The 18243-nt window shown below is 40.9% G+C and overlaps 1 protein-coding gene across 2 annotated transcripts; it reads right to left on the reverse strand.

The window, feature by feature from the left end:
* Window positions 1-8401: 8401 nt before the first annotated feature.
* On the reverse strand, window positions 8402-11274 carry LOC149830856 (uncharacterized). 2 transcript variants are annotated; one of them, XR_016432968.1, is made up of 4 exons: window positions 10844-11273; window positions 10065-10727; window positions 9049-9082; window positions 8402-9005 (listed from the first exon to the last, which is right to left on the reverse strand). XR_016432968.1 is itself a non-coding variant. In XM_090011895.1 (2 exons), the coding sequence occupies exons 1-2, from the start codon at window positions 11072-11074 to the stop codon at window positions 10119-10121; spliced, it is 840 nt and encodes a 279-aa protein (XP_089868021.1). In that variant the 5' UTR covers window positions 11075-11274; the 3' UTR covers window positions 9942-10118. The 2 variants fall into 2 exon arrangements, 1 of the variants encoding a protein (XP_089868021.1); XM_090011895.1 differs by lacking the exons at window positions 8402-9005; window positions 9049-9082 and having other exon boundaries at window positions 9942-10727; window positions 10844-11274.
* Window positions 11275-18243: the final 6969 nt, after the last annotated feature.

The following is an 18243-nucleotide window of genomic DNA, read 5'->3' on the forward strand; positions in this document are numbered from 1 at the left end:
GTGAGCCAGTTATTGCAAAAATTCAGCATTGTAATGAATCGTGGAAAGCAAAGAGATAAAATACCTCCAGAATATGAGTCTCTAGGGATTCCCGATGTGGATTCTAAGCGGTCTCTTTTATATTCCTTCCAAACATCTCAATGAGAGGATCAACTGTGGTGGAAGGGAAGTCATAGTATGGTGGAACTTTCTAGGCGTGAGATCTGGAATTCTATTTGTCAGGGAGTTGCCTCTCAACAATGACACTTGTATGTTTTGGGCAAAGAAAGTACCTCATGGGTGGTCTATATGGGGTGTTATAGTAGGCTTTTAAGTCGAGATATTGGATTTTTGGGACCTTCGATGTGTGCAGCGAAGGAGAAGAACCAAAGAGACAGAGGAGAGAAGAATGAGAGTCTGGAAAAACTGAAAATAGCATTTCACACTTGGATTCTCTTTTCTTTTCCTTGTATTTTCTGTGCGCAGGTGTTGGGCTCTTAAAGCCTCTTTTGGTGCAGTTTATTCCATCTTATCCATAACGGTCCTCTTAAATTTTCAAACATATTGATAACCCAATGAGTTGTGGGCTTACCACTTTTTATGTTCACATTTCAAAGGCTCACTACCTTTGACTTCATTGGATTTTCCTGTGAGATTAAATGACTAACTCTACATCCAATACCTGGATTCAATACCAATGTTAGAATTTTTGGGACCATCAATGCATGTAGTGAGGGAGAATAACCAAAGAGACATAAGAGAGAAGAACATGAGATTGGGGAAACTGAGAAACAACCTGCTTCAAAGAGGATATCCACACTTGGATTCACTTTTGTTTTTCTTGTATTTCTTGTGCGCAACTCTTGTTCTACCCCATCTAACACCCAATCTACCCAACTGGACCATATAGGGATTGCGTATAAGAGAGAACAATCTGATCTAGATTCACCCATTTAGAATCTTGCCCATGTGGGGGATTGCGCAGAAGAGAGAACAATCGGATCCAGACCCACCCAGTTAGAGTCCTACTCAACTGAGGATTGCACAAAAGGGAGAAAGAGAGCTTTCCAGGAATCTTTTAGAGTGGGACGCCCCTAGAGAATCTCACTTCCTCTAAGACTCACTTACCTCAAGACTCTCTAAGAGAGTAGGATGTCCCCTGTAATCCCATCCAAGGAGGGAATGTAGATGTACACTTTATCTTAATCTCTCATTTTGTTCTATAAATAGGCATGCATAGTTATTTTATTCTTTAATGAAATTTATTTTGTTGTACCTATAAATTTCATTCACAATTCATCTGTATGATTGCTCTCTCAACCATCCATTCATCCTCTCTCATTATCGATCAATCAAAATTGTATTTCTCCCTTTCAGTCATGCATTCGCCTTCTGCCACGGTCTTCATGGTCACTAGGTGAGATCTCTGCCTCTATCTTGGTTGGTTTCCTCTTGTGATTGTGTCCTCTCCCTAGAGATATAACCAGCCTCCTCGCACACCCACCTCTCTCCCCTAGGTCGAGCCCCTACCACAAACTCACCCTCTTTCTCATCCTCGGTCACATCACTGTGTCCCCTGCCATGGGACACAATCTTGCCACATGCCCTTCCACGTTCGCAGGGATTGTGTCCTCCTTCTTAGGACATGACCCGCTACCTTCTTCCTTGGTGTTCGCCCATAATGTGTCAGGGGATACTCAGACATGCCCCCTCCTTTATCTATGGTGCAAATCGTCGAGTTGTATCCTGATCCGCATGTTGGAAAGATATAATTGATCCTAACCAAGGTTCATGTTCTATCATATGGTATCAGAGCATCTTCTCAAAATTCATACAACATTCTCAATTTTTGTGCAATGATCTCGAGAACGATGTTGATCATCTTATTGAACAATCAACACAACAAGAGCCTTCGCACTTCCCATTTTGCTCAGGTATGATTTGATGTGAGTGTTAATTTTCTAAATCATATTTTCAATCATGTTGCATTAAATCTTTATCGTGAGGAGTGTTATGTTAGACCTATGCTAATCTAGCCTAGATCCAGAGGATTTGGTTACATTCCTCGTACACCAAAATATCTTTGAGTTTTTTAAGAGCTGAATGAGAGTCCTGATCGCTTTGTAGTCATAAGGTTAAATTTGTTCTTATCTTATACCAAGATGAATATACATTTTGGTTCAGCATAGACACTTTTGAGAGGGTCTGACCAACCCAAGTGATCGATCATTATGCCAGTGACGCCTTTGTCTTATGTGTGGGAGCCCCGGATCTACTCGACCATGTGCGCACTCGATGCAACCAGTATCCTTTTGTGACTCTAATTCGTATCCAAATTCTACACAACAGGAGGTCACACCCTTATTGATTCTACAAATCTGGAAACCCACAACATGATGAGGTTTTAGGAGTTTGTAGGAGAACTACGACCGCATTTGAGGCCCAATCCATTAAAGCAGATGGTCAAATCACTAACTTAAGTCGAAACATGAGTTCTCTCAGAGAGACTGTGGTAGCACTTAATGGGGAAGTGGATGAGTGTTACTAACAGCTTCTCACTATTGTTGAGGATATCCGAAACCGATTGGGTGGGCGACACGATTGTCATGGATAATCCAACTCGTGTGGTCAATCCTTGGGGTCATCAAATGGACCCTATTAGGCTCAACGAGATGGCTATTTTAGGTTGAGTAATATTTTTGGATTGCCAGGACGCCCAATGAGGACCGTGTGGCCTTTGCCTCGATTTACTTTAAGAAGATGCCATCTATCGGTATCACAAATTGGTGTCCCAGTTGAGAACACCTACTTAAGAGGGCCTTTCTTGAGCCCTAGTGATTTGGTTTGGACAATCTGGCTACATCAATCACCATGTTTTGTTGTCTAATATCAGCCAATAGGGCAACACAATTGACTACCAGGTAGAGTTTAAGAAGTTGAGTTATGTTGTCATTGGGTAGTTTTAGGAGTCACTAATTGAGACATTTATTACGAGCCTTAGACTGGACCTACAGATCGAGGTTCAGACAGCAAGACCTATATCCCTGATATAATCTTCAAATTGGCATGATTGGCGAAGAAAAAATTATCACAGATAAACCTGTGTTGGATCTGGCATAGTGGGACATTCAATCAGAGAAACACGTCCCAAGGTCAGATGACCTTTAGTAGGACCGTGTCCCAACACCCACATAAGGTCGCCTCCCTAGGTCCACCGAGCGGGCCACGGATCACCCTCAGTTGCCTAGTCGAGTGTCCAAACCACGACCCAAGATGCAAGTGACACGACTCTCGTCCGAACACATGGAGGAGCACCGCAGGAAGAGCCTTTGTTGTCACTGCGATGAGGTATGGACCCCGGGCCATAATTGTAAGCTCTTGGACATATACATTATCAAAAGTGAGGTTGAGAATGATGATCTTAGTGTTCTTGTGTTGACCAATACGGGTGATAACACTTAGGAAGAGGTTAGATAGATATCGTACCATGCACTAGCCAACGTGGAGGTAAATAGATGATGAGAGTACTTAGTAGAGTCAATCAGTTAATGATTTTTGTGTTGATAGCTATTGGTTTGATGCACAATTTCGTGTGTGCTTAGACAACTAAATGAGTCAAGCACATGACTACTCTTCAGTAGCCCTTCGAGGTAGTGGTCAAGAATGGTAGCAAGCTCAGATGCACCGCCCTTTGTTGTGGGGTTTGTTTAGAGATCTAGTGAACCATTTGACTGCAGATATATATGTATTGCCGATTAAGGGTGTATATGTGGTTTTAAGAATATAGTGGCTCTAGTCTTTGGGTTCTGTCGAGTAGAACTTCAAGAAGTTGATTATGAAGTTTGATTACGAAGGCCATCAGGTATCGATCCAAGCCCCTCCACAGACATCTGCTTCCTAGGCTGAGTCTAAGCAACTCACCAAGGTTGCTTGAGAGGGCATCTCTTAGGTGCATTTTACGGTGGCATCAATTGGGGTACCCACTCTAATACCCACAAAAATTTTAATAATTATTTAAATAAATAAAATGATTTATTGTCTGAAACATGAATTTTATTTATTTAAATATACTTATGAATTATAATTTATGTGGTACATTGATTCAAAATAAAATTCCAAATGAATTAGAATTTTATTCAAAGTTAAAACGAAATTCGAATTTAACCTGAGATTAAAATCGTGTGAATTAGGAATTAATTAGAATTCAAATTTAATTGAGTTTAGAATTAATTTCACTTAAATTTTGATTTAGTATATGGATTTGTATTCAAATTAGGTTTAAAAATTTATTGGGTTGAAATTTGGTATGAAATCCAAGACTTAAAATAGATCAGACTCATTTTAAAATAATGTGTTCTATAATTAAATAAATAAAATTAATTAAGTAAAATACAAAGGAGGGTGGGACTGCCCCCTGGGACAACGACGTCTTGGGTGGGTGTTGGTGTCATTCCCTGAGAAGACGGTACGGAATTTCAAATCCTGGGTTGTGCATTTTTGTTAGGGGTTTATATGTGATCGTCATCGTCAGCATCTAGCTGGCTGAGTTCTTTGGACTTCGTCGGCATCTAGTTGTTAGGGGTTTCTCTGCGATCGTCGTGTTGTCTTTTTTTTTATTTTATTTGTTGTTTGATTGTGTTGTCTCTTTTTCTTATCTGTTAATCAAGCTGGCCTTGAATGACCGCCTGTTTGGGTTATTTAATCGTGGATGTTGTTATGCCCATGTTGAAGGGAGAGGATCGTGTATTAGTGGCATCCCTGACTTAACGGGAGCTTTTTTGCTTCACTGACACATAACACTTAATTTTATAGGAAACTGATGCTCCAGTTTCCATCTCTTTTGGCCCATAACACTTAATCATAGATAGCAACATTGATACTTTAACTGTACGTTTTCTTTTGTTTTTATTCACAAACTGTTCGAAACCATTGTTATGCCTCTGGATTTGCTTTATGTATTCCTTCAATTTCTTTGTCGAATCAAAACATTATCCATAAAGATGTTTCGATTGAGCCTTCTGGAATCAGTACTATGCTGCAAAACGGTGAACTTGACAAGGTGGGACTTAATGTTGATCCTGCTCATGGTTTAAACTCTGGAATGGCTGATGATTTGGGTGCTGCCTGTGAGCTCAATGGGGAGAGGTCCAACACCTGCAGTACTACCAACAGGGGGAATCCTTCTTCACCCATTTTAGCTGGAAATGGTTCATCAAACCGCTCCCTTGATCATGAACATCGTAAAGACGAAGGTAAAAATGATCACGTAGATGTTAATGAGAAGAATGCATTTGGTCATGTTAGCAGTGACTCCAAGATGACAACTGAACCTAATTTGCAAGCGAAGAAGTTGGTTGAAATTGTTGATGATGATGCACATCCTTTGGATAGAAATGGTTCAGACGTTAACATGATGGAATGTTGTAAAATATTTCATTGTCCAGCTTGTTTTCAAGTTCTAAAGGCTTCTGATGTACGTAGGCACCCAGTTTTAGAAGTTATTGCATGTGAAAGTTTAAAACATTCTTTGGAAGAGAAGCTATCTCAAAAGGTATGATTCTATCATTTTCTGATTCATTCATGTTCATTTTGATGTTACTAATTTTTCTTAATTGCCATTGCAGGATCCAGACGGCTCTGAGTGTTTCTGTGCATGGTGTGGAAGGAGCAGTGATCTGATAAATTATAAAACATGCAAGATGCAATTTTGTGTCATTTGTATCAAAAGAAATTTGGGACAAGATCACCTTAGATCTAATTGTTTGGTCTGTTGTTGCTGCTGCCACAGTATGTTGAAACAACTAATGTTGGATTGTGACAATGCTCTCAGAACGGACAGCTCGGCTATTTCATGCCCGGAAAGTAGCTCTGATTTATCAGATGGACACATTGATATTCCAATTAGGTAATATCTTCACATTATGAACTGAAGTATGGGATGCTATTTCATGTTACACTGTTCCTGTTATGCTTTGCCTATGTATAGTTCAATAGCATGGATCATGATAACTAGTGCTTTTATAAGCATCTTTCCTGAGTTATGCCTAATATATTGCCTGTATGTTTTGGCTCATGCAAGTATTGGTTTTGATTTCTTTTCTTCGTCTTATATGAATTTCATTCTAAGTTGTGTTCAAGGAATTGATTTGTTGGTCTCACTTGTTCTGGGATATTCATTGAGTTTGATGCCATTGGGAAACTAAGCTTTTCTTTTCCTTTGTTTATTCAGCAATAAAAAGCATGAAAAAAAAAGAGGATTAGGAGAATTCTTGATGATGCTGAACTTGGCGAGGAAACCAAGAAATTGCAATTGAGAAGGTTTCTCATTTGTTGCTTTTAAAGGAACCTGTCTTCTTTGTGATGATTTATTCCACTGAATGCCTTACCCTTCAGTAAATTGTGTTTCTGGATTATTGTTAGGAACGACAAGAACATATCAGTTCATTGCATATTTCTGGTAAATTATTGAATACGGCCATATCCAGTCGCAATGAGAGTGAAGCAGAAGTGGGTAATGAGGAAGCAACAGGGGATGCCACAATGGTTATATAGTGAATGTAGTCAGAGAAGCTAATGAGGATCCTGTGAGGGTACCTCCAGGCACTTGAACCTTCCTGAAACCTCACCAGGTCTTATTCTTCTTCTGCTGCACAAATAATTTGAATGTACCTTGCCTGGAAATGCATTAACGGTGATGTCTTTCCTGGCGCATTCTTGTGCTGATGCTATTTGTGCGCCAGCAAAAAACCTTTTTTCTTGTAGTGATTTCAAGGGCCCACTACCTTTGTGTCATTGGATTCTCTTGTGAGATCCAATGACTAACTATGGATCCAATATCTGGATACATACTTTAAATCCAGTATATGTATGAGTTATGGGTTTCATTTGTGAGACCCTATGACCAGATGGGAAAGGGTTTGGAGTTGCTCTCCGTAACTGGTGGCCACTTTGTTTTAAGCAAGAGGTGTCTCATTCGCAACACAAGAACATTTGAAAATATGTTTGCTCGTTGTTTGGTAAAAGGGTGGTACCACATTCTGATTTTATCGCAGAACTCAAGTGGTGGATATGACGGTTCATTTTCAGATCCCTTGACTCAAATCGTGTTGGGATATGGTGTTTCATATAGTCTGCTAGAAGATCTTTTGGCTGAAAGACCGTTTTAAAGTTTTGTCACTATGTTCATATGGCCAAATGGATACAGAAGCACTGTTCACGTCTAGTTTCCCATGCATTAAAACAATGCCTAAAAGGACACGACACGGAGTAAATAGGATCATCCATGTAACATATAATCTTATTCTCCGAGAAAGCTCGGTGTGGAAAGATATCGTGATACTTTCAAAAAGTGTTTTCTCTTGGGTTAATCTAGTGAAAATATTTGCATATGAAGAGATAAGATATATGTAAAAATGTATGAAAGATATAGTGAACGTATAAATAATAAAAAAAATTGTTTTTTAGCGTGATATTGATGTGTAAAAATGCAATATACTGAAACTAGGCGATCATTTGAAAATATCATGTTTTTACTAGCAACATAACAGCCACTGAATTATCAATTTAATTCATGATATTTTCGAAATACCGGCCATATTTGTTGCTATGCTGAACTCTACCCTGATTCGATCAGAGGTCCCACTGCAAAGATATCTGCCTCTAGCCCATCCAGCCATCCACTTGATCACCTTGTCTTTTTATCAGTTCCACAATTTCTTAAATGGTAGGCCATGTTTCTCTTGGGAAATTTTGAATTTTTTTTGTTCTTTTAATGTGTTACTGGGAAAGATCGTAGAGATGCAAAATCAATAAAATTAATAAAAATTGGAAAATATTCAGGTAACAGTTTTTCCTCAGAAGCTGCTGATGAAAACACATATATCACGGTAATCTTACCACATATTCACTTAAACAATAGAAAACAAGAATTTCGATATATCATGAATTTGATGTCTAAAACTTTTTTCAATTTTAACAAAAGCCTCAGAATATTTGTTGGGTAGCCTGAAGCAATAACTCATACTGAAGCTTGCCCAATTAATGTTATGGCGATCAAAACACTGACAATTTAAATTGCAAAACACTCCATCTGACATAGGTACTCGACCGGGCTGACTCCGACAGCCGTGTAGCATCTGATATTGCAGGTAAGACCAACATTGTTGCACCACCCCCGATCCTACAAAACACAGCAGCATCATGTTGCCCCTCCCATACCTCCACAGTATAGGGCAATGGATCAGGTCTGCAGTCCATTCAGTAAATGCTTGCAGGCTACAAGACAGTTCACATGGGGCTCAGATACCATCATAGCCAACCAGATGGCAAAACAGGTGCTTCCACACCTCTCTCTCTCTCTCTCTCTCTCTCTCTCTCTCTCTCTCTCTCTCTCTCTATGCTGCTTCCAAATACATGACAATTTTCATTCCTTGCCAACAATAAGGGCACTGAATTATCAAAGTATGAAGAAACAAAATGTTGCCAATGACATTGATAACTATCTTGGGGCTGTACCAAAAACATATACAGAAAGCAAACCGTGACCATCCTTATGAACATAAAAAAAGCAAACTACGGCAGTTGACCCCCCTACCAACAAAACAAGAAGAATCCTGAATTTCATAATGTTTCTATGTTTCTCAACCGAACCATCAAAATATTCACAAAAAAGCAAAACATCGGTATTTGGTATTTGATATATTTGGTAGTCATATAAAGTACCAAGTGGGCAGAAAAACACAGAGACGGCCATAGTGAAGAGTGACTGCAAAAGGTCAGAGAGCCAGTTTGGTGATTGGTCCTTTCCCCATGCTTTACATCCTTTCAACTATGTATATTTGTATAAAAGAAACAAAAAGCCACTTTTTGTTGGCCATGCCCACTGACCACCATACCACAAATTCCTCTCTCTCTCTGTATACCATCACAAAACATCCTTTCAACTTCCCTGCATTGTCCCACAAAGAACAGAACCACATGCCAGTGGACCACATGCCTTTTCCCACCACTGTCGCTTCCTCCGCCAACAACTCCCCCACAAGAAAAATATTCCAACCAGCACCTCTCAGGCAACGCACATGCTGGCCTATATAACACGTGGCATCTGCAAAAAGATAAAATAAAAGTACTAGTAAGTAAAATAATTTATAGTGAGTTCGAAACCCATCAGGTGATATTGAACATCACAACCAGGGGGTGTCAACGGGGCCTGGTTTGCCCCGACCCGATATCAAACCCAAAAAATCTTGTCCAAGACTGGTTCTACTTGGGTCAGAACCAAGCCCGACCCGTTGACACCCTCTAATCACAACCAACGGTGATCACTTCAATATCCATCCTCATCACCACATGAGGAGTCCTTTTAAGCTCCTCTAAAGCGAATTTTAGTACCACTAGGGCTTTTTGGTAGTACGGACATGCCTTGTGTTGTCGTGATACTCAATATCGCCTGATCCCAACCCCCTTGCCACAAGGGAGAGAGTTGAGTGTAAAGGGTTTTTTTAGCAACCAGAGGCTAGCTAATGTGGGGTCGATGATGATGTTTTTCTCTTGGGCTATCCAAAAAGGGAAAATAATCCATAGTAATAGATGCACAATAGTGTGGATCTATTAAGAAAATCATGGACATGGGGATCAAAGGCATGGTCGACCTTCCCTCGTATGATGATATAAATTTTTCGTCATAAGTCAAAAAACCCTCAAACCCACAGGGCCAAAATTCTATTAAAACCATGGATTTAAGACACTAGTGTACCCCGTTCTTTTTATGCTTTAGTAAATCATAGCGACACAAGTTCGAAATGGCCGAACGTAAGAAACTTTACATGAAAAAGGATTCCAATTCCACGAATCCAAACACAACCTCAAGTCCCGAGAGGGAAAGTACACCGGAAAATAACATTATAATATGAGGGTGAAAATGTAATTTCGTGGATATAATTTTTTTAGCACTGCGTTGCGAGGGGGGCTCTTCCTCGATGAAATCAAGGAACGGCTACTTTCAGAAAAAGAATTAAACATCAGCCGTCTTTCATTTCCACGAAAAGTTAAAATCCGGAAATATTTCAGGGTTTTGGGGGAAATACCGAGATATCGCTCGCGTTCCGAGAAGGATATCCAGCGCCGAAAATAGTTTTGCTCTACTCCACGCGGCATGGAGCCCTATGGTGGTGGCTCCGCCCCAAGATGCCCTCCATGATGATACGCTTCCGGTAGTCCTTCGAGTGGATCTCCGGCGGGCCCGCCGGACTTTCCGACTGTTCCCCGTTATAGTGTGAGACGCGGCCCCTTTTCCGGCCGGCGAAGTACAGCCAGATCGACGTGAATAAGACGGCGGAGACCCGTCCCCAGATCAACGTCAAGAGGCCGATCGTTAGAAGACAGCACAAACCGATGATCGGATCGAGCCTCCTCCCCGCTTTCGCCCCGGGTTCTCTCGTCGGAGTTTGGGTTTTCCGGTTCTTGAGCAGCGGAGAAGACGAGACGCTGTCGTGCCGAGACTCCGGCGGAAAATCGATCTTCCGGCGGGACGAGGCGGTCGAGTCCCTCGATACGCTAAAAGCCGGACACGAGGAAGACGACGACGTCGGAGTCACGGAGGTGGAATCGGATTTCCGGAAGATCGAACTGGACGATTTCCGGGGCCGTTCCCGATGGTTCGTTGCCGGAACCGGGTCTTCCGAGACGCTCTCCGCGCTATCCGACGACCGGATTGGGTCTTGCCGTACCTTCCCGCTCCGAGCCGCTCCCTTTCAAACAAAATCATAAAAAAAATCCGTCAAAAAGACACAATAAGCGAGACCAGAAATCAAGAACGGCAAAGATCAAGAAGTCGGTCGTCAAGAATCCCGAGAGAAGCTCTCACCTTGGCGTTGCGGAAGATCATTCCGTACAGCCGGCGGCGTCCGTCTGAGTCCGGAGGCGGCGACGACGCGTTCTGCTTCGCCTTCGGCGAGACGATGACGGGGACGAGGTCCTCCTTCGACAGACCGATGGCCTTGAGGACGGGGAGGTTTTCCGGCGGGTCGAGAGCGTTGGCGGCGGGGCAGAAGCAGACGAGGAAGCGGCTCCTCCTCTCCGCCCTCTTGCCCTTCATCTTCGCGACGGGAGAGGAATAGAAGGGCTGCGGCTGCGGAGGACCAACCCCTCAAAGAGACCCTCCGGTCCAGTGGGTTATCCCCGAATAGGGGATATTCGTGGAGGCGCGTTTGGTGGCCGGGTTTCAGTGGCTCTCTTGTGCCGAGTCTTCCGTCATTGCCGCGTCTCCGTCCCACTCCCGCCTCCGATACGCCCGCCTCTCTCTCTCTCTCTCCCTCTCTGTGTCCGTCTCCGATACGTTCGGTGATCGGCCGTCTTCGGGGGGGGGGGGGGGACATATATAACCTGCTTCGCCCTCTGTCTCTCTTGGGTGCGTCCTAGCCCGTCCGGTCTGATTTTAGATCTTGACCGGTCAAAATCGAGGGCGATGTGAGTGGGGCCCATTCTTTTCCCGTGCTGCACGGTAATTATATGATCTGTCATTGACGGATTTACCCTCAGCTGGACTCAGAAATGACGTTTTTATTTTTCAGATTTTTTTAAAATAAAATTTGCCATTCGGGTCCAAATCTGAATTTAAACTAATCAGATGTTGGCTAAATGGATTCAAATTTAGATTTGAATTCTGATGGTGAGAAGCTGATACCATATCTGCTTATTTACATGCAAGCCGATTTGGATTCGGATTCGGATTCGGATTCATGGCCTGTCCTCAGTATTGCTTCTGCATCGAAGTAGACCCAGTTTTTCTGGGGTCCTAGTACCCATGATCTGACTTAGATGGATAGAGACATCCTTTCGATCTAGACTCTGACGTTATCTACTCTGTTTGAAACTGTTGGGTTTCCCATCTAATCTTATCCGTTTTTCACATGTGAAAACCTTGATTTGGATCTTATTTTAATCAGGTTCTATATGAGTATAGGGTATTTAAGATTCAGATCCATATCTACATCATTGAATCACATTTATACATGGACCCGGGGTTGGATTTAATCCACAATTTCGAATCTAGATATAGATCAAGCATAATCGGGCATTAAATCCAATCCCTTTGCACCCTCATTCAGAAGTTGAGTCATGGTCACTGTTATTCGTACTCACGAATCTCGTTATCATGACTTTTTCAGTAAAAAAAAATTTGTGATAAATATAGAATATTTTGTTTTCTTCCGGAAAATATTGGAAAAATTTTGGTATGCCGAAATTTTAAATTTACATAAGAAAATGTTTAAATAAAAAAAATAAAATATATAAACACATAAAATATGTGGATATCATGTTAACAAACTTAATATCCTGATAAAAGCCCGATATTTTCAAAATAGATGATACTATGAAAATGCCACGTTTTTTTTTTTTTTTGAGTTATAAGGGTTTTTTAAAGAGATCAATTCGTGATGAAAGGTATGACCAGGTGAAAAGTTCAGGTGCAATATGATTGCACAAAATATTTGTGCATTAAGCACCTGATCACCCTCCATCTCGGCAGGTGTGGGGGCCAAGACCTGATGGAGGGCGATCAGGAGATTAATGCACAAATTTTGTGCAATCATATGGCAGCCAACCCGTATGACTTGCTGCAGCTTTTCGCCCTTTTCTACGGCATCTGTGACATCAATTGGGTCGTTGGCTTAAATTTATTTTATCAAATTATTTAATTTAATTTATCAATTTATTGAAAAAAATAAATTTCCAGAAATGATGCCATACACATAAATGATATCTGCGTCCTTGTCTGTATCTAATAAGTAGACTGTCTCTTAAATCTAAACGTTAGTTTAAGTCTAATTTAATTCTCTAGAAGATGTCGTAAATACTCTATAGTTTTGTAACATCATGGCTCTCACTAGAAGAGAAATTTCGTTTAAAAATTTAATCTTGGCAAGACAAATTTCTCTCTAAACCAGTGCGGGTTATCTTGATTGGACACGGTTCTTAGTGGACTAACAGTACACCGTATTTCATTTTTTCACATGCCAAAAAAATGTGAGTCAAGAATCAACAAGATCTTTTTGGGTTTCCTATAGAGTAGTAAAGGTCCTACCAAGGTTCTAGTTAATTGGGACGGTGTTTCATGGCCCTTAAATTGAGAGTGGTTTGGGTATTAGAAAAATGTCTATATTTAATATAACTTTGTTATGTAGCTGGTGGTGGTGATTAGCAAAAAGATTAATTTTTGGGGGGCAATTATTTGAAGCACAAACATGGGTTGTCGGAGTCACCAATAAGGATGGCAGTGGACCGGGGCCGAGTTAGGGGGACAAGGACTCCACCCTCGCCCCATCATAAAATCCTGCCCTCCATCTCTGCCTTCATTCCCTCACAGGTTTTGATTTTAACTTTCATCCCAGTTTCATGACTTTCATTTTTTGTCCAAACTGCACGAGGCAGTCTGGCCCTGTTTTTCCTTGATTCACTGGATGTTCATGATTTTGTAGAGGAGATGCCACCTCTTCATAATGATGCAGAGAAAGGAAGTGTTGAGACATAAATTAAGGGGGAGTCAACACCCCAAGAGCCACTTCCTCAGACTCTGGTAAAGAGGTCCACTAGAGAAAAACAACCATCCAGAAAATACTGTATGTGATGATTACAGATCAATGTGAGCCAGAAACTTTTGAAGAAGTTTTGGAGAATGAAAACAAGTTTGAGTGATTCAAGGCAATGAAAGAGGAAATGAATTTATTGTATGAGAATCACACCTTTGATCTGGTAAAACCACCTAAAGGGAAGAAGGTGTTGAAGAACAAGTGGGTCTTCAGGTATAAGACTGATGGTAGGGGTGGCAATTTCTGACATGACCCACCAACCCGACCCGCCAACCCGCCTCTTAGGCGGGTTCGGGTTGGGCTTAAGCCAACCCGTTTAATAAACGGGTCAACCCGCATAACCCGTTTATTAACCAGGTCGGGTTCGGGTTGGGGGTATGCCAACCCGGCTGACCCGTTTAATAAACGGGTTAGGCGGGTGGGTCAACCCGCCAACCCGTCTGCCCGACCCGTCGACCCGCCAACCTGCCTACCTGTCAACCCGATCCGCCAACCCGACCTGCCAACCTGACCCGCGAACCTGAAAACCCGTTTACCCGACCCAACCCATTTATTAAATGGGTTGGCGGGTCGTGTCGGGTTACCCGTTTATTAAACAGGTCGGGTTCGTGTTTGCCACAGCCGACCCGTTTAATAAACGGGTCGGGTTCGGGTTGAGGTATGCTGACACACCAACCCGACCCGCCCACCCGCCAACCCGACCCGATTGCCACCCCTAACTGATGGTAACGTCTCTCAACCTAGATTCAAGGCACGACTTGTCGTTAAAGGTTTTGGTCAGAAAAAGAGAGTTGACTTTGATGAGATCTTCTCACCAGCTGTCAAGATGTCCTCCATCTGAACTATGCTCGGTATAGCAACAAGCATGAACTTAGAAGTTGAGCAGCTTGATGTAAAGACTGCATTTCTGCATGGTGACTTGGAAGAAGAAATTTATATGGAGCAACCTGAAGGCTTCATTGACAAGAACAAAGAATACCTTGTTTGTAAGCTGAATAAGAGCCTGTATAGATTGAAGTAAGCACCAAGGCAATGGTATAAGAAGTTTGATTCTTTCAAGAACCTCCACAGACTATTATGTGTTTGTGAAAAAATTTTCAGATGAAATTTTTACCATTCTCTTGCTTTGTGTAGATGATATGTTGATTGTGAGTCAAGACATCAGCAGGATAAGTAAGCTGAAGTTGGAGCTGAGTGAGACCTTTGCCATGAAGGATTTAGGTCCACCAAAGCAGATTCTTGGGATGAGAATTGTTCGTGACAGATCATATGGGATGATCTAGTTATCTCAAGAGAATTATATCAAAAAGGTTCTTGAGAGGTTCAACATGGATAAAGCAAAGTCTATTAATTGCCCTCTTGTAGGGCATTTCAAACTTAGCTCAAGTCAATGTCCTGCAAATGATGAAGAAGAAATATAGATGCAGAAAATGAAAATTCCCTATGCTTTGGCAGTAGGTTTTTTGATGTATGCTATGGTCTGTACTCGACCAGATATAGCTCATGTTGTTGGAGTTGTTAGTCGATTTCTGTCAAATCCAGAGAATGAACACTAGGCAACGGTGAAATGGATCCTGAGGTATCTTCAGGGCACTTCGAAGTTGAGTTTGTACTTTGGAAAGGGTGAACATATTCTTGATGGGTTCACAGATTCTGATATGGCTGGTGGTGTAAATAGTAAAAAATCTACTTCAGGGTATTTGATTACTTTTGCAGGGGGAGCAGTTACATGGCAATTGAAATTACAGAAATGTGTAGCTCTCTCCACCACAGAAGCTGAGTTCATCGTCATTACAGAAACAAGTAAGGAATTATTGTAGTTGAAGAAATTCCTGCAAGAGTTGGGCTTGAAGCAAGAAAGGTATGTTCTTAGGTAGAGTGCAATTCACTTGAGTAAGAATTCTTGATGACAATACATCAAATATGTTGACTAAGGCATTACCCAAGGACAAGCTTGATAAGTGTCAATTACTAGCAGGAATGGTAAAAGCCTTCTCATAAGTCGGGAAGGGGAAGAATTGTTGGGTTTTCATCCTTATGGGACCCATTTATCTTGAAAATGGATCGTCTGATAACTGATCATTTATGGCATCATCAGTAGTTTGATGCATACTCATTATCACGGCAGAATTCTCAAGCACGATGCTTGATCTTCTCGAGGATGATTTGGAGTATTCGCTGGATAGCGATTTGTAGAAGTCCTCACAGCTGAATGACGATTCAGTTGTTCAGAGTTTTGAGGATCAGTGATTTGTCGATGGCGATTTGTGGTTAGTGCTTTAAGCTGCATAGTGATTTGCAGTACTCGCTGGATAGCGATTTGTAGTATTCGCTGGATAGTGATTTGTGATAAGGCGATTCAGGCACATTATAAGTTGTACAAGATGTTTAGTCTTTCACATTAAATGCAGGTCTCGTCCTCTATTTAAGGGATGAATGAGAGAGAGAAAGAGAGCTGGAAAAGCAATAAGAAAGTGTGAGAAACACTTTTAGGGCATCGAAAGGGTGCAAAGAGAACAAAGCAAGAAGTGATGTTACACTTCTTTCAGGACAACTTCGTGAGGCTGATTCTTCAGAACATTCATTCTTTGTTCTTCAGTGAGGTATATCCTCTTTGTTTATTTCGTTACACCGTGTGTGTTTGTAAGGCTTATGCCTTTTGGCCACTTTGTAATCTTTGTCTGAAGATAGTGGAAGTTGCTGACCTATTGATCGCCGTGGACATACCTCAGATTGTAGAGGGAACCACGTAAATCGTTGTGTGTTATTTTTGTTTCCGTTGCTGGTTTACCTTTTTTCCATTGTCATCGTTGTACTGCTTCCATCGATTCACACTTGTGGGAAAGTCCCAGTCAGTCCATTTTTCCCAACACTTATATGGTTGCAAACAGGCCGGATATGGGTCAGGTGAGGGTTGACTTGATAGTGGGCCCGATATTCAATGATTGGTCCATATCTGACTTGGGAATTCATGGTAGAATTTCAGACCCAAATATGATCTGACCCTCTTGATACTGGATCCACAGAAAACAGGCCAAGTATTTTTTTTCATGCAAAATAAATAAAACGGGTGGGTTAAGGCCCAATTCTGAATTGACTCTAAACCAACTCATTTATCTGATTCCCATCTGGATCTAACCAAACTTGAGATTATTTGTTTCAAATCCGGTTTAGATTTGAATATGGATTCTCTAAATCCGATAATGCAGGTAGGATCCAGTTCATCACCTGGTAGGAGTTCTGATCTGTTTGCACCCCACAAACATAATTGGATTTAAGGTCAATTAAACTAGATCCGTATCCGGTTGGGTAGTTCATGGATCATGATACGTGCCTCAGACTTGTTTTCATAGAGGCGATTCAATTGAAGATCAAGAGTTGTGTCACAGGGACACGCCATTTTGGCTGTGTCCATGTGACATGACACTAACATGCAATTACACACTGACGTGAATGCTGATACATGCAGACAATATTTTAATATTATTAATGAATATTAATAATAATTCAATACAATTATAGTTTAAATATCTTCTTCAAATTGGTGGAATCTGTCATTGCTATTTACAAATAATTGTCTTTGTTGAATTGTTGGCTTTTTTTAGGGGTGTCAACGGGTTGGGTTTTGTTAGGACCGACTGATGTGAAACCAGACTTGGACCAGATTTTTGACTATGGTATTAGGTCCGGACTCAAGTCTAATCGGGTCTGCTATAAGAGAAACCATACCCGGAGTCAATAAGAACTACATGAACCAGACCTTGACCATACCCTATAAAATAATATTTTTTATCATTTTCACATTGAAAAATTACAGGTCTTAATCGGAACTCAGGTTGGGCCTGTTTCTGGTATAAAATTTTGCAAACTATACCCAGGTCCATGTATTAATCGGACCTTCAGGTCTGGACTCAGGTCTTCTTATTTGTCAGTATACCCAGACCCTATATTATTTTACAAAAAACAAAATCCAATTCATACCACGTATTTGAGATCTGACGTATTCAAACACACCCCATACATATTCTGTATGGTGGGTGACGGCCCAACCGGTTACTAGGACCAAGCTGGCCCAATGGGAAACCCTCAGCCCAAGGCCCGCTTGTTAGGCTCATGGGCCTAATCAGTCTTGGTCGGGCCAGATATATATACATATAATATATATGTATAAACACAATATATATACATATATATTATTTATTTATGTACATAAAAAATCACACACACACATATATATATATATATATATATATATATATATATATATATATATATATATATATATGGAGAGAGAGAGGGGTGCTCGTTCTGTCCCATTAGGCCCATTAAAAAATCATAGGTTTTTTTGTATTTTTTCATATCTAACACCATATATGCGATATATAGGTTTTGTTCAGTGGCAATCAGCTTTTGAATCACTGAAATCTGACCTATATACAGGTTGTTTTTTTTGGTGATCCAAAATCAATGGATACAAAGTCATCAATTTTTTTGGCTCATAAAAATATGTTTTTTCATTGAAAAACATGATCCAAGAGTCAATTATTACTAAATCTAGCATGCTAAAAACATCTAACCGTTCATATCTATCATAAAACACTTCAAAATATAAAGTCTAACTATATATATATATGTTCAGTTCTCTCTCTCTCTCTCTCTCACACACACATATATA

This window comes from Nuphar pumila, chromosome 7, assembly GCF_984573655.1.
Source record: "Nuphar pumila chromosome 7, dmNupPumi1.hap1.1, whole genome shotgun sequence".
Lineage (NCBI taxonomy): Eukaryota > Viridiplantae > Streptophyta > Magnoliopsida > Nymphaeales > Nymphaeaceae > Nuphar > Nuphar pumila.